Source organism: Neopsephotus bourkii, unplaced genomic scaffold, assembly GCF_033783945.1.
Source record: "Neopsephotus bourkii isolate Nb327-2 ecotype Australia unplaced genomic scaffold, CSIRO-AGI_Nbou_v1 NB_1373, whole genome shotgun sequence".
NCBI lineage: Eukaryota > Metazoa > Chordata > Aves > Psittaciformes > Psittacidae > Neopsephotus > Neopsephotus bourkii.
The window spans coordinates 2,240,854-2,253,098 of record NW_026901852.1 but is presented as its reverse complement, the minus strand read 5'-3'; the positions used below and the strand labels follow the sequence as shown (position 1 = coordinate 2,253,098).

General features: G+C 47.0%; 1 protein-coding gene across 1 annotated transcript; it reads left to right on the top strand.

The window, feature by feature from the left end:
* Positions 1-501: 501 nt before the first annotated feature.
* Positions 502-10,233, top strand: DTD1 (D-aminoacyl-tRNA deacylase 1). The gene is made up of 6 exons (XM_061367079.1): positions 502-657; positions 2,156-2,246; positions 4,656-4,891; positions 6,409-6,506; positions 7,672-7,848; positions 9,626-10,233. The coding sequence occupies exons 1-5, from the start codon at positions 615-617 to the stop codon at positions 7,825-7,827; spliced, it is 624 nt and encodes a 207-aa protein (XP_061223063.1). The 5' UTR covers positions 502-614; the 3' UTR covers positions 7,828-7,848; positions 9,626-10,233.
* Positions 10,234-12,245: the final 2,012 nt, after the last annotated feature.

The window sequence follows — 12,245 nt, the reverse complement described above, 5'->3', positions numbered from 1 at the left end:
CCTGCTGGTGTTTTTCCCAGCTTCTCCTGCTGCTGACCCTTGTTGCTACAGGGGCTCCCTGTAGGGGCTTCTACCACCTATAGGGGCTGCCCCCAGCCCCTGCTCTCCACAGGGGCTCGCACCCGTCCCTATGGACATGGAATCCCTTTTGAGGAGGCTGACCCAAGGCTCTGCACACACACGGCTTCCTTTCTTAGGGGCTTTCCCCTTCAGACACCTCTTTGTTTCTGTGGGGGCTGTACAGCCACTTCTGAGTCTGTCTGTCAGGTCTACCCGCAGCCTTGCAGATGTCACTGCATGGGAAGTTGTGAGCACCTCTGCCCGTACCCCCACCTTCTGTGGGAGCTTCTGTCCCTGGCACAGCCACCATCTTTTCCAGAAGGCACTATCAGATTCCTGTGTGCCCCCCTCCTGTTCCTATAGGCATCCCTATAGAGGACACCGCTCCCTACGGCAAGCAGCGAGGGGATGCTGCAACAGCACCTCCCAGCCGACAGGGGGCACTGTGAGCGGCGCGGTCCGGCCCGGCAGGGAGCGGCCGCCGTTGCCTGGCACCGCCGCCTTTTCCCCGCACCGGTAGGGGCGCCGGGCCTGCGCTTCGCGGCCGCGCCGCCATGAAGGCCATCGTGCAGCGGGTGGCCCAGGCCAGCGTCACAGGTCAGTGTGCCGGCACCGGGGGGACAGCGGCGGAGGGCGGAGGTTGGGGGGGGGTCGCGGGTGGGCCTCCTTCCGCTGCCGCGACGCCCCAGCGCCGTCCGCTCCTGGCCCGTCTCCCGCTGCCTCCCACGCCGGCCTCACAGGCGGGCTCCCTGCCCACACGCAGCCGCCCTCCCCCAGCGCGGCTCGGCTTGCTCGTTGTCCCCGGTGTGTGCCGGCAGTGTGGCGCTTGTGTCGCCGAACCTGTGTAAGGAGAGCTGGCTCCTTGCGTGGCGTGTGCGGGAGCAGTCGCCGACTTGTGTGGCTTTACACGCGTTGACGCTACGGTCGCAGGCGTCTTGCGGTCCTTGCATGTGTTTGCAGCGCAGTTGTAGCCAGCTTCTGTGGCTTGCACGTGTCGGGCGCTGTAATTTACCTCTTTGCATTTATTCCGTGTGTCGCCGGTGTCATACCATTGCCAGGGATGTGGTTTGCAGGCCTTGGCACTAGTTGCTTTCTTGCATTGCTGTCGTGTGCTGGTACTTCAGTCGCAGTCGTCTTGTATTGCTTGTGTGTGCTTTTGCCTTTGCCCATGGTTTGCCTTTATAATGACAGTTTCTTCCTTGCATGGCTTGCGTGCACTGCTGTATGGCTTGCATGTCCCTCCTATTGCACTGGTTGGAGCGTGTGTTCAAGATGCTTAATATTCCCCAAGATGTTTACGTGGGAGTCCTGCATCTGCTTTCAGGAGTAGGAAAGTGATCATCCCCCTGTACTGGGCACTGGTGAGGCTGCACCTTGACTCCTGTGCTCAGTTCTGTGCCCCTCACTACAAGAGAGACATTGAGGTGCTGGAGCAGGGCCAGAGAAGGGCAATGGAGCTGGTGCAGGGCCTGGAGCACAAGTGTGATGGGGAACGGCTGAGGGGTTGGGGGGGGGTTTAGTGTGGAGAAGAGAAGGCTCAGGGGGGACCTGATTGCTCTCTACAACTGCCTGAAAGGAGGATGGAGCCAGGAGGGGGCTGGGCTCTGCTCCCAGGGAACAAGGGATGGGACAAGAGGAAATGGCCTCAATCTGCACCAGGGGAGGTTTAGACTGGATATTGGGAACAATTCCTTTCCAAAGGGCAGTCAGGCATTGGAACAGGCTGCCCAGGGCAGTGCTGGAGTTACTGTCCCTGGAAGTGTTCACAAGCAATGTAGAGGAGGCCCTCAGTGCCATGGGTTAGTGGTGGCCTTGGCAGTGCTGGGTGCATTTTATGTGGGTGGATTTTATGATCTTGAAGGTCTTTTCCCACCCAGCCGACTTTATGTTTCTATGAAATAACTCACGACATCAGGAAGACTTGAAAGGGGGCTTCTCTACGATCTCCTCTAAAAATCTTAAGACAGAGAAGAAGGGTTTAGAATAATGTTTTCTCTGGTGATTGTACAGTTGCCAGCTGACACCAGTATCTAATCTGTGTCATAACCCAAGACAGTGCATTTAGCCTCACTCTTCTTCCCCTCCCCTTCCCCAGTGGGTGGTGAACAAATAAGTTCGATAGGACGAGGCCTCTGTGTGCTGCTGGGCATTTCCTTGGAGGATACGCAAAGAGAGCTGGAGCACATGTAAGTCATGTTTCCTTTTACCTTGAACTCTTTTATTTGTGTATTTCTCACACTGAATCAGTGATACCTGTGCAGTAGCCGAATAAATGGGGTGCCTGTTGGGAAACTCAGGTTTGCCTGTTAGTCCCTCTTCATATTTTACCTTGAATACTGGTTTCTTTCTGTGTTCCATTGAGAAAAATCTGTTTCATTCCCTGTTTATGTGTTTTACTTTATTGGGAACAGGCTCAAAAAGGAAGAATCAACATATTTGGCTTTTCTAATCTCCCTTTTTAAAATGTCTTTCCTCTTTACTGTACAAATTTACCCAGAGGGAGTAAATCCATTTCTCAAGGATGGGCTGTATCAGGAAGATCAACTCTCATTTTAGCTTGCACATAGGAAGTTCTGTTCTTCCTAAAGGCTGGGTAGTCTTCTCAGTTTCATTTCTGTAAAAGTGCATCAATTTTGGCAGGCTGGAGGACTGGCTCTGGCCATCTGTTCCATGGCCACAGAATATGGTGATTCAGCCAGCAAACACATGCAAGAGAGAGTTCTCCTGGGGCTGCTTCTGCCTCCTTCAGACATTGTTCTAGGGCTGACCTCAGTTCTTATGAAGGCAAAGAAGAAACGGGTAATAGAGCTGACTGATGTCAAGAAGAGGAAAGGCTCAGGCAATGAAGAGAGAAGAATGTGAGGGTGAAAACAACCCTTGGCAGATGTGGAAGAGAGAATGGGGATGTGCTGAAGGTGTATATGTTATGACATGCTCCATTGGCTTGCCTTACTGTGAGCTTCTGTCATCGTTTCTCATTCCCACTTTGGTGAATGTGAAAGGTGCTTCTGAATGTTGCAAGCGGGTGACCAGTAGCAGCTGTACTCTCAGCACCAGGTTGATTGGATGACTGACACAGGAAAGGCAGGAAGCCAGCAGCTGAAACAGGAATGAGAGGAATCAGCTTAACTTTTCAAGTCCTATTAAAGGAAATATCAGTAATCCTGTAAATGAAACACAAACATCTTTATCATTAGAACACAGCAGTGCCCATGATCTAAGCCTGTGCACTGGGGCCTGCCTTCCAAGGCTTTTAACCATTCACTTCATGCAGGAGTTAATTCGTTTGTTGCTGACACACACCGATTGACAAGGCTGGTTTTTGTGAGTGTGCCTTACAAAGCCCTGAAGCTACACCATAACGAAGTCTTAGTTTTATTTTATACTGTCTCCCTGCTGGTGCAGCCTAAAATGTCTGGCTAACAACTGCAGTTGAAATGCTTTGCACTTCCTGTGCTCCCTTTGTAGTTACTGCAGATGTGGACAAGCTACAAGAAGAAACAAAGACAGGAGAGCAGCAGGCATGCAGGGTTATTATCAGTCAAAGTCTAACCGTAGACTGTGTTGCAAGTCTGCTTGCTGCTTTGCAAGTTCTATTTATGAAAGTCCTCTTATTCTCTGAGTGTTCAAGCCACTGAGCCCTACCTCCACAAATCAGCCCTAATACAATTTCATAGGACAAGTCCCAGTCATAACTTTGCTGCACCTGTGGTTCTGTGCTGCTCCCTGCCTTCCTCCTCTCTTTGTGATGAAGAAGTACTGTCCTCACATGGCTTGTGGGCCTGGTTTGGAGAGAGTGCTAGGAGGTAGCAAAGCTGAAGGAGTACACGTGAACATATTTGGAGACAACCCTGGTTTAGGATGATCTCATTTCATACTGACTGTGGTTTCCCAGCCTGGTGGGAGGGTTAAAATTCTCAAAGATATTTGCATGTTCAATAATGTTGTGGCACACAAACTCAGGTAGCAAAGAGTGAGCTTTCCTACTTCCTATGGCGTCTTTATGTTATGCTGTAACTTGCAATTATTCTGTCCTGATCTCATGCCCTATGGTCTGACAGTAATGGTCTGACAAATGTGTTGTCTGTAAGGACCTTCTTGGTTATGGCTCTGCTGCTGGGGAGGGACTCTTCATTAGGGACTGTAGTGATAGGACCAAGGGGTAACAGGTTCAAACTTAAACAGGGGAAGTTTAGATTGGATATAAGGAGGAAATTCTTTCCTGTTAGGGTGGTGAGGCACTGGAATGGGTTGCCCAGGGAGGTTGTGAATGCTCCATCCCTGGCAGTGTTCAAGGCCAGGTTGGACAAGGCCTTGGGTAATATGGTTTAGAGCAAGGTGTCCGTGCCCATGGCAGGGGGCTAGAACTGGATGATCTTAAGGTCCTTTCCAACCCTAACTGTTCTGTGATTCTGTGATTCTAATGTGACGAGATTCCTGTGATTTAGAAAGGGAGGGACAAAGGGATATGTTGTGTGGAGGCAAAACGAGTATACATCTGTGTTCTCCTTTATCTCATGCTGTGTGATAGGCATGAACTTGTACCTGTTGATCCTATATGAGACAATTTATAAAGTATCATTTTCTCCATTTAGGGTTCGAAAGATCTTGAACTTGCGAGTATTTGAAGATGAAAGCGGGAAGCACTGGTCCAAAAGCGTGATGGACAAACAGTATGAAGTGTTGTGTGTGAGCCAATTTACTCTCCAGTGCATCCTGAAAGGAAACAAGCCTGACTACCACATGGCAATGCCCACAGAGCAGGCAGAGTGTTTTTATAACAACTTCCTAGAGCAGCTAAGAAAAGCCTACAAGCCAGAGCTTATTAAAGGTAAGGGAAAGAGGTTGGTGAGGGCCTTGGTGTGACCAGTGGACCTTGTTTGTGTGCGCTCTTCCCTGATCATTACTTTCTTTATTCTGTGATTTTCTGTTTACCTTGCAGAGGAGCTGCCTTTATCTGGCAGTAGATGAGGGGATGTTATGGCATCTTTACTAAGCAGCCCAGCAGGGTGTTCATTCCTGTCTTCCTCTAGCCAAGCTGCTTCCTGACACACAGATGTTCTTATATTGTCATTGGCTGTACAATGTGGCCTGGGTTCAGCAGTAGCAGTCATTTTTCTCTTTCCTAGTAGCTGCTGCAGTGCTGTGGTTTTGACTTTCAGCCTGGGAGCAGCGATGATAACACCGATGTTTTTAGTTGCTGCTCAGTAATGTTTACTCTGACCAAGGACTTTCTGAGTCTCATGCTCTGCCAGGGAGGAGGGGAGGCCAGGAGGAAGCAGAGACAGGACACCTGATCCAAACTAACTAAAGGGGTATTCCATACCACAGCACATCATACCCAGTATATAAACTGGGGGCAGTTACCTGGAAGGGCTAGATCACTGCTTGGGTTGTGCTGGGTATTGGTCGGTGCGTGGTGAGCGGCTGTGTTCTCTTCCCTTGTTATTCCCTGTATTATTATCATTGGTGGCAGCAGCAGTGATTTGTGTTATACCTTAGTTACTGGACTGCTCTTATCTCAACCCGTGGGAGTTACATTCTTTTCATCCTCCTCCCCATCCCTCCCGGAGCCTGGCAAGGAAGAAGTTGGGGGGGGGAATGGGTGAGCATCTGCCTGGTTCTGAATTACCAGCTGGGCTTAAAGCACGGCACAACATGACACAGAGAGGCTGCAGCCATGAGAATAAGCTCTGTGCCTCTCAGGTGGTGTGCTAATAAATGCCATTGATAACAAATGACAGACGTTTCTGATTCAGCAATGTACTCCTGTGAAGTAGGCAGGATTGGGGCAGTAGGTGATGTCTGTCTTTCCACCCTTTTGGCTAGACTCTCTCAAAGAATGATCTGGGTTGCAAACAGGAAAGAAGAAGGAGCTGTAGCATGTTGGGGCTGAGCTGCACACCCTGCTTAAGAGTATTCAATGTCAAATGCTCCAGAGAAGGCTTCAGGTCATTTTATCTTCTGCCAATATATAAGATTTCCTCAAAGCATCAACTGGTTAGCTGGACTGGATCGCTGGGCTTAGCTGTTACCTCCTTTAATATACCATCTCCTGCCTGCAAGAACTGTCCTGCCTATCCTGAACTGTGAGAACCTTCATTATCTGGAGACTTGGTTTGTTTTGTTGACATTTCAGTACCTAGGATTTATGATCTCAGTGTCAGACCACACAGCTACGTGCATGTACACTGGTATTTTTCTTTGTAGGTTTCTGCAGTTTGTTAGTTGGATGTGCTTTTGTGCATGTTTTTTTTTTGGTTCTTTTTAGTAGCACACGTGGTAAAGATTTTGGTATGTGTTACCCTTCCAAGAGCCATAAGCACTTCTTGTATCTTCCCTTTGCAGATGGCAAGTTTGGGGCCTACATGCAGGTCCACATCCAGAATGATGGTCCTGTAACAATAGAATTGGAGTCCCCAGCTGCTACTGTTGACCCTAAACAGGTAAGTGAGTGTGTCCAGAGGAGGCCACAGAGGTGCTGGAGAGGCTGGAGCACCTCTGCTCTGGAGCCAGGCTGAGAGAGCTGAGCTTGTTCAGCGTTGAGAAGAGAAGGCTCTGGGGACACCCTAGAGCACCTTGAGTGCCTAAAGGGGTGATAAGAAATCTGGAGAGGGGCTTTTGACAAGGGCCTGTAGGGACAGGACAAGGGGGAATGGCTTTAAACTGACAGAGGGGAGACTGAGATGAGACATTAGGAAGAAATTCTTCCCTGTGAGGGTGCTGAGGCGCTGGCACAGGGTGCCCAGAGAAGCTGTGGCTGCCCCATCCCTGGCAGTGTTCAAGGCCAGGTTGGACACAGGGGCTTGGAGCAACCTGCTCTAGTGGAAAGTGTCCCTGCTTGTGGCAGGGGGTTGGAACTGGATGAGCTTTAGGGTCCCTTCCAACCCAGACCAGTCTGGGACTGTATGATTCAATGATGTAATGTCCCCCAAACTTACTGCAACCTGTTTCTCTAGAAAATGAAAAACACATGACAGCTGTTGCAACTTAATTTGACTCGTAGTAGCACAGAAAAGCGTTACTTCTGCGAGGTTGCAAAGCAGTGTTAGCTGAGGGCTTTGTCCAAGCTGATTTGAAATGGTTATTCTGTATCCTAGGTGATGCTAAGGGTCATATGTCTATTTTTCTTTGGATAAAGACTAAAATAAGTTTATTCTTGTGTGCTGGATGACTGAACTTGGGATACATCTGTTGTTAACAACTTTGAAACTACAAAACTGCCGCGTAAGGCCCAAAACAGAAGAGAAGCTTGGTGGAATCCAGCTTTCCCTTTTGGTCCTTGTGTTTTATTCTTTCTCACATTTGCAGACTGTGTTGGGTGAAGGAATCCTGGAAAGCAGAGGGTAGTCCTTTGAATATGGGCACTTCTGCCTTATACTCAGGGGTGATCGTGTTGGCAGATGATGATAATTCACTGTGTTATCCAGATTTCTGAAAATGTAAGCCTTGAGCTTTTTGGGTTTTAGTTTTTCCTTTCTGTTTTCTCGATGTCAGTGTGAATCTGAGTCACAAGTTGCGTACAAATGCTCACATTTGCGAGCTTTTAGAAATAGTCTTCTGAAAGAATTTTATTTCATGAAGTGTTTTCTTGCTCTCTTTCGTGAATAGCTGACGAAACTTGAAAAACAGCAACAAAGAAAAGAGAAGACCAGAACCAAGGTGCCCTCTGAGTCAAGTAGAGAAAGAAATGTTCCCCGGAACAAGGATGATCCCAGTGCAAGCAGCGGAGCAGAAGGAGATGTGTCTTCGGAAAGGGAGCCTTAGCTCATCCAAAGCAGGCCTCAGGTTTGGCTTTTCCACTTCTTCAGATAGCTGTGTCCTACTGCTTGGCAGTCTCTAACCCTGGGTGCTTTACTGAAGCAGCACATGCAGAGAATTGCATTAGGAATACTGAAAGGTGAAATGCGGTAATCTTGCTGGTGGCTAACCTCTGCTTCTGCAGTTGGCACACCAGAATGTAGAAGGGGGTGGAAACCTTTTCCCATCTATGTGCTTGCTTGAAGGTGTGTATCTGTGAGCCTGGCCCAGCCACCACTGTCTCCAGGTTGACTCAGGAAATCTAAAATTGTGGTCTGATAGCACAGCAGTGGCTTAACTCTAAATCCTGCTTTGTGTTCTTCATGGTTGTGTTTCTTTCTCAGTCTTTACGTATCAAGCAGGTTATTCTGGAACAGTCCCCATTTATAATTATCATTTGTAAGGCCCAAGTAACACATAATGGAAATGGAAAATATGGCAGAAATTTGAGACAGGCCAGAACTGCAACTTCATATCCTGGTTCCTACCCCTCCTTAGTTTGTTCTTTCCCAGGGTGACCGAGAACAGGCTGTTTCATATACCTTCACCATCTGAGGAGCACATTAGACCAGGCATTGAGAGCCAGACTTTCTGCTTGAATTCAGTATGAGAACTGGGATTTTCTCTCCTTTCAGGCACTTGACCTGCAGGACATGCCTGGAGATCAGTGAATAGAATTAGATCGAATCCTGTCATGAATTATGTAGATATGTAGATATGTATTTACCATACTCTTCCAGTCAGTTTTAAGTCTTCAGGACAGAGCTTTCATTACTTTCCTTCTCCCCTCCTCAGCTATATTGCTGAGTTTGATCTTTCAAACATGTCCAAGCTCTCAGGAAAGTATTATTTCCCTCATCTGCACAACTGAAGCCCTGAGTTGGCTATGCAGTTTACTTACTAACACCTTTGCAAGGTTAAGGTCTAACCTTTCTTTCCTTTTCCTGCCCCTAGAGTTCAGTCTGGCCTGTGATTTGTACCATTCAGTATCTTGCATTGCTCAGAAAGTTGCTTTAAAAAAAAGAGAATCCATCAATTTCCCTGGTGGTCAGACACTGGGGGCTGATTTCTGTTTTGTAGGAATTCATGTTACCTGTATGGTACTAATGTAAATGAGTTTGTATAAGGCATTGAATAGATTCCATGACATTTGGTTTGGATTGACCTGGAAAAGGCATCGAAGAGACTTTCAAATCCACAGGCTTCTCTCTCTGGCCTCTTGAAGAGCAGCTTCAAGACTGGAGTGAAACGGTTCCATTTATTAACTGGGTTGTTGCAGTTAAAAGTGGATTGTTGTATCAAACAGCAGCTGGAATCACAAGTTCTGCTCTCTTTGGCTTTATGCTGGGCACACCTGGCTGTGTGCTCACTGGACGTGAGCAGGCATATAGGGAAGAAGAACATGTTATTAGGAAGTGAAGCAAGGATGTGCTCTTTCTCAGCAACTGTTGGCCTTGCTGCTGTGCTATAGGAACATGAGGTTCCTCCCCCGCACACACACCTCATTTCTATGTTGTGTATTGAAATAAGAACATTGTGGAGAGCAGGAGTTTGCAGAGTTGGTGTCCTTCAGTCATTATGACCTTTCCAATAGCATTTAAAATTCTGGAGAGCTGAACAGATCAAAAATATGATACTGATAGCCTAGCGTTCATATGCATGCTGTGGCAATAAGTAAAGATACTTTCCTCCATAGGATTTGGAGGAATCCGATTCTCTTTCTACTCTACTTATAGTAATGTTCCCGTTTGTTTGCCTTCCACAGTTTCTCATACAAAACCTACACTGGATTCTTGAAGAGACCCAACCTTCACCTCAGCACCACTCTTCAATGACTTTGGAAAAGAATGGAGAACGGGAAAACAGAACTAAGACATTAGAAACCTGTATCATTCTGTATTGAAACAACCAAAGCAATGCTCTCAGATCCAGTTGTTAACGTGTAGTATCAGTAGTAAAAAGGACTTGTAACATTTTTGTGTATGTGTTTTCACATGACCGCTGAGTAAGGGATGACTATAGGCAGCTTGTAGCAGAACATTTACTCTCAGTACATAAGCTCCATTTCAAAAAGAAATCAGGGTTTTTCCTTAAACTTACACTTGAATTCTGAAGATTATCCAGGCAGGCTTGTATATTGCTTCTCACTCCGTGGTGTCATGTGCGACCTGTTTTCATGGCAGCCTGTAAATCTGTGTATATTTTGTATGTTGTCCAGCTGCTACGTAACACCAGGGTAGGCAGTCCAGTCTTTCTGCATGGATTAAGTTATTAAGAGGAGAGATCAGCTGCTACTTGTTTATTCTGTGGAGCACATCTGTCTTGTAAACTTTTTCTAAGAACAGAAAAGACTTTATTAAACAAATGATGCTAGATGTGTGCCTGTTGGTGTTTGTGTATTGCGTTCCCTCAGATAGAGCCATGTGTGTAACAGTGTGTGACACGAAGCAAAGGTTACAAGCCAAGAAACACCTACTGATGTAACACATCCATATCTCCTTTGGAAGTCAGGTTGCTGACCTGAAATCTTTGCTTTTTCCAATACGTCTGAGTCCTTTAGTTCTTTATGGTGGCCATCAAAATGCTCCACATATAGCTGCATGATGTGCTGCTGGCATTTCTCTCAGATCCATCAGAGGCAGAGCTGCATTTGGAAGCTGCCAGCAAGCAACAAGATCTGAGAAGCAACTACTAAAGTGCTTTCCTGTGGGCGTGAAAGGAAGTTTCAGGAGAAATGGAAGACTGCAGATCCTCACACCTTTGATTTCTTTCAGTATAAAGGATGGTGGTACCCTTTATACTAGCTATTCTCCAGGCCTGACTTGCCCTTAACAGTCTTCACTAGCCCTCTGCTGTGGCCATCAGGAGAGCCAGGATGCTTACTGCACAAATAGGGTTATAGGGCTAACTGATGATGGATGTTCTTCATCCAAATGCATATTGTATTTACAGTCATAGAACCTCACACTGGTTTGGCTTGGAAGAGACCTTAAAGCTCATCCAGTTCCAACCCCCTGCCTTGGGCAGTGGCACCTTCTACTACACCAAGTTGCTCCAGTCTCTGTCCAGCATAGCCTTGAACACTGCCAGGTATGGGGAATGCTGCAGGCTGCGTTATCACTGTGACTTCTTCTTGTGTGTTCTTTTTAAGCTTTTATCTTGTAGGCTGCTTGTTCAGTGAAGTATCAGTGAAACCAAGACAGGGTTATCTGCAATTTAGTTTGCCTCCAGCCTTATGGTGTTTCACCTCCAGGTACATGGGTTGTATCTTGCCCCTTCAGAATTTCACTTACCTGGCATTACAGCCTTATAAGTTTGTTGCCAGATTAGTGCTTAATTGGCTGCAAGGGGCAAATTCAGTCCCACTTCTCAGGTGCTGAGGGGGCTGTTGACCCACCAACCCTCAGACCTATTTCATGCAGCTGAACTGTTCTGCTTGCTCCAGAATCTATGAAATCTTGTCTTCCACTTTGCAGCTTGTCCTTAAGAAGATAAGGAAGTACCACAGCCTCTGCACCCTGAAAGGTAAGTGGATGGAACCCCAAAGAATAATAAAGATTGAAAAGAAGTATCATACATATGTCTCAGGGGAGGCAGGAGGTGGTACAGGAAATGTTACAAGGGAGACCTTGTAACAGTCTTCCAATACCTAAAGGTACTGGCCTATGAAAAGGGCCTACATGAAATCTGGAGAGGGTCTTTTGACAAGGGCCTGTAGGGACAGGACAAGGGGGAATGGCTTTAACCTGACAGAGGGGAGACTGAGATGAGACATTAGGAAGAAAATCTTCCCTGTGAGGGTGCTGAGGCCCTGGCACAGGGTGCCCAGAGAAGCTGTGGCTGCCCCATCCCTGGCAGTGTTCAAGGCCAGGTTGGACACAGGGGCTTGGAGCAACCTGCTCTAGTGGAAGATGTCCCTGCCTGTAGCAGGGGTTGGAACTGGATAAGGTTTAAGGTCCCTTCCATCCCAAACCACTCTATGATTCTATCAAATATTGTATATTATAATAATAAGTATATTCTAACACTGGTGTACAGGGAATGTGGCTCAGTTACGATGTAAGGAGAGGAGATGTAGTCTTTGGGTTGGATGGTACTTAGCTATCGATGCCTATTAGGTTTTTTCCTTCTTGTGTTACTTGGGGCACGTTAACCAGTGCCAGCTGAGGTATGCTGACAAACTTTTCTTTCCTGCTAAGAACTGGGATTCATTTTGTTTGGCTGATTGATAAGGAGAAAATATGTATCTTTTTATTACTCCTTTTTCACTAACACAAGTGTATGCAAAAGTGTAAATAGTTCACGTGTCACTATGTCGAGGCTGAACCTGTGGAAGGATTCCACGGCAGCTCTTCTAAAACATTGAATATATTGGCTTGCAGTAA

Coding starts and splice junctions, on each gene's coding strand:
- DTD1 (XM_061367079.1), top strand. CDS start 615: ATGAAGGCCATCGTGCAGCGGGTGGCCCAGGCCAGCGTCACAG. Junction 658..2,155: donor GGCCCAGGCCAGCGTCACAG/GTCAGTGTGCCG, acceptor CCCCTTCCCCAG/TGGGTGGTGAACAAATAAGT. Junction 6,507..7,671: donor CTACTGTTGACCCTAAACAG/GTAAGTGAGTGT, acceptor TTTCGTGAATAG/CTGACGAAACTTGAAAAACA.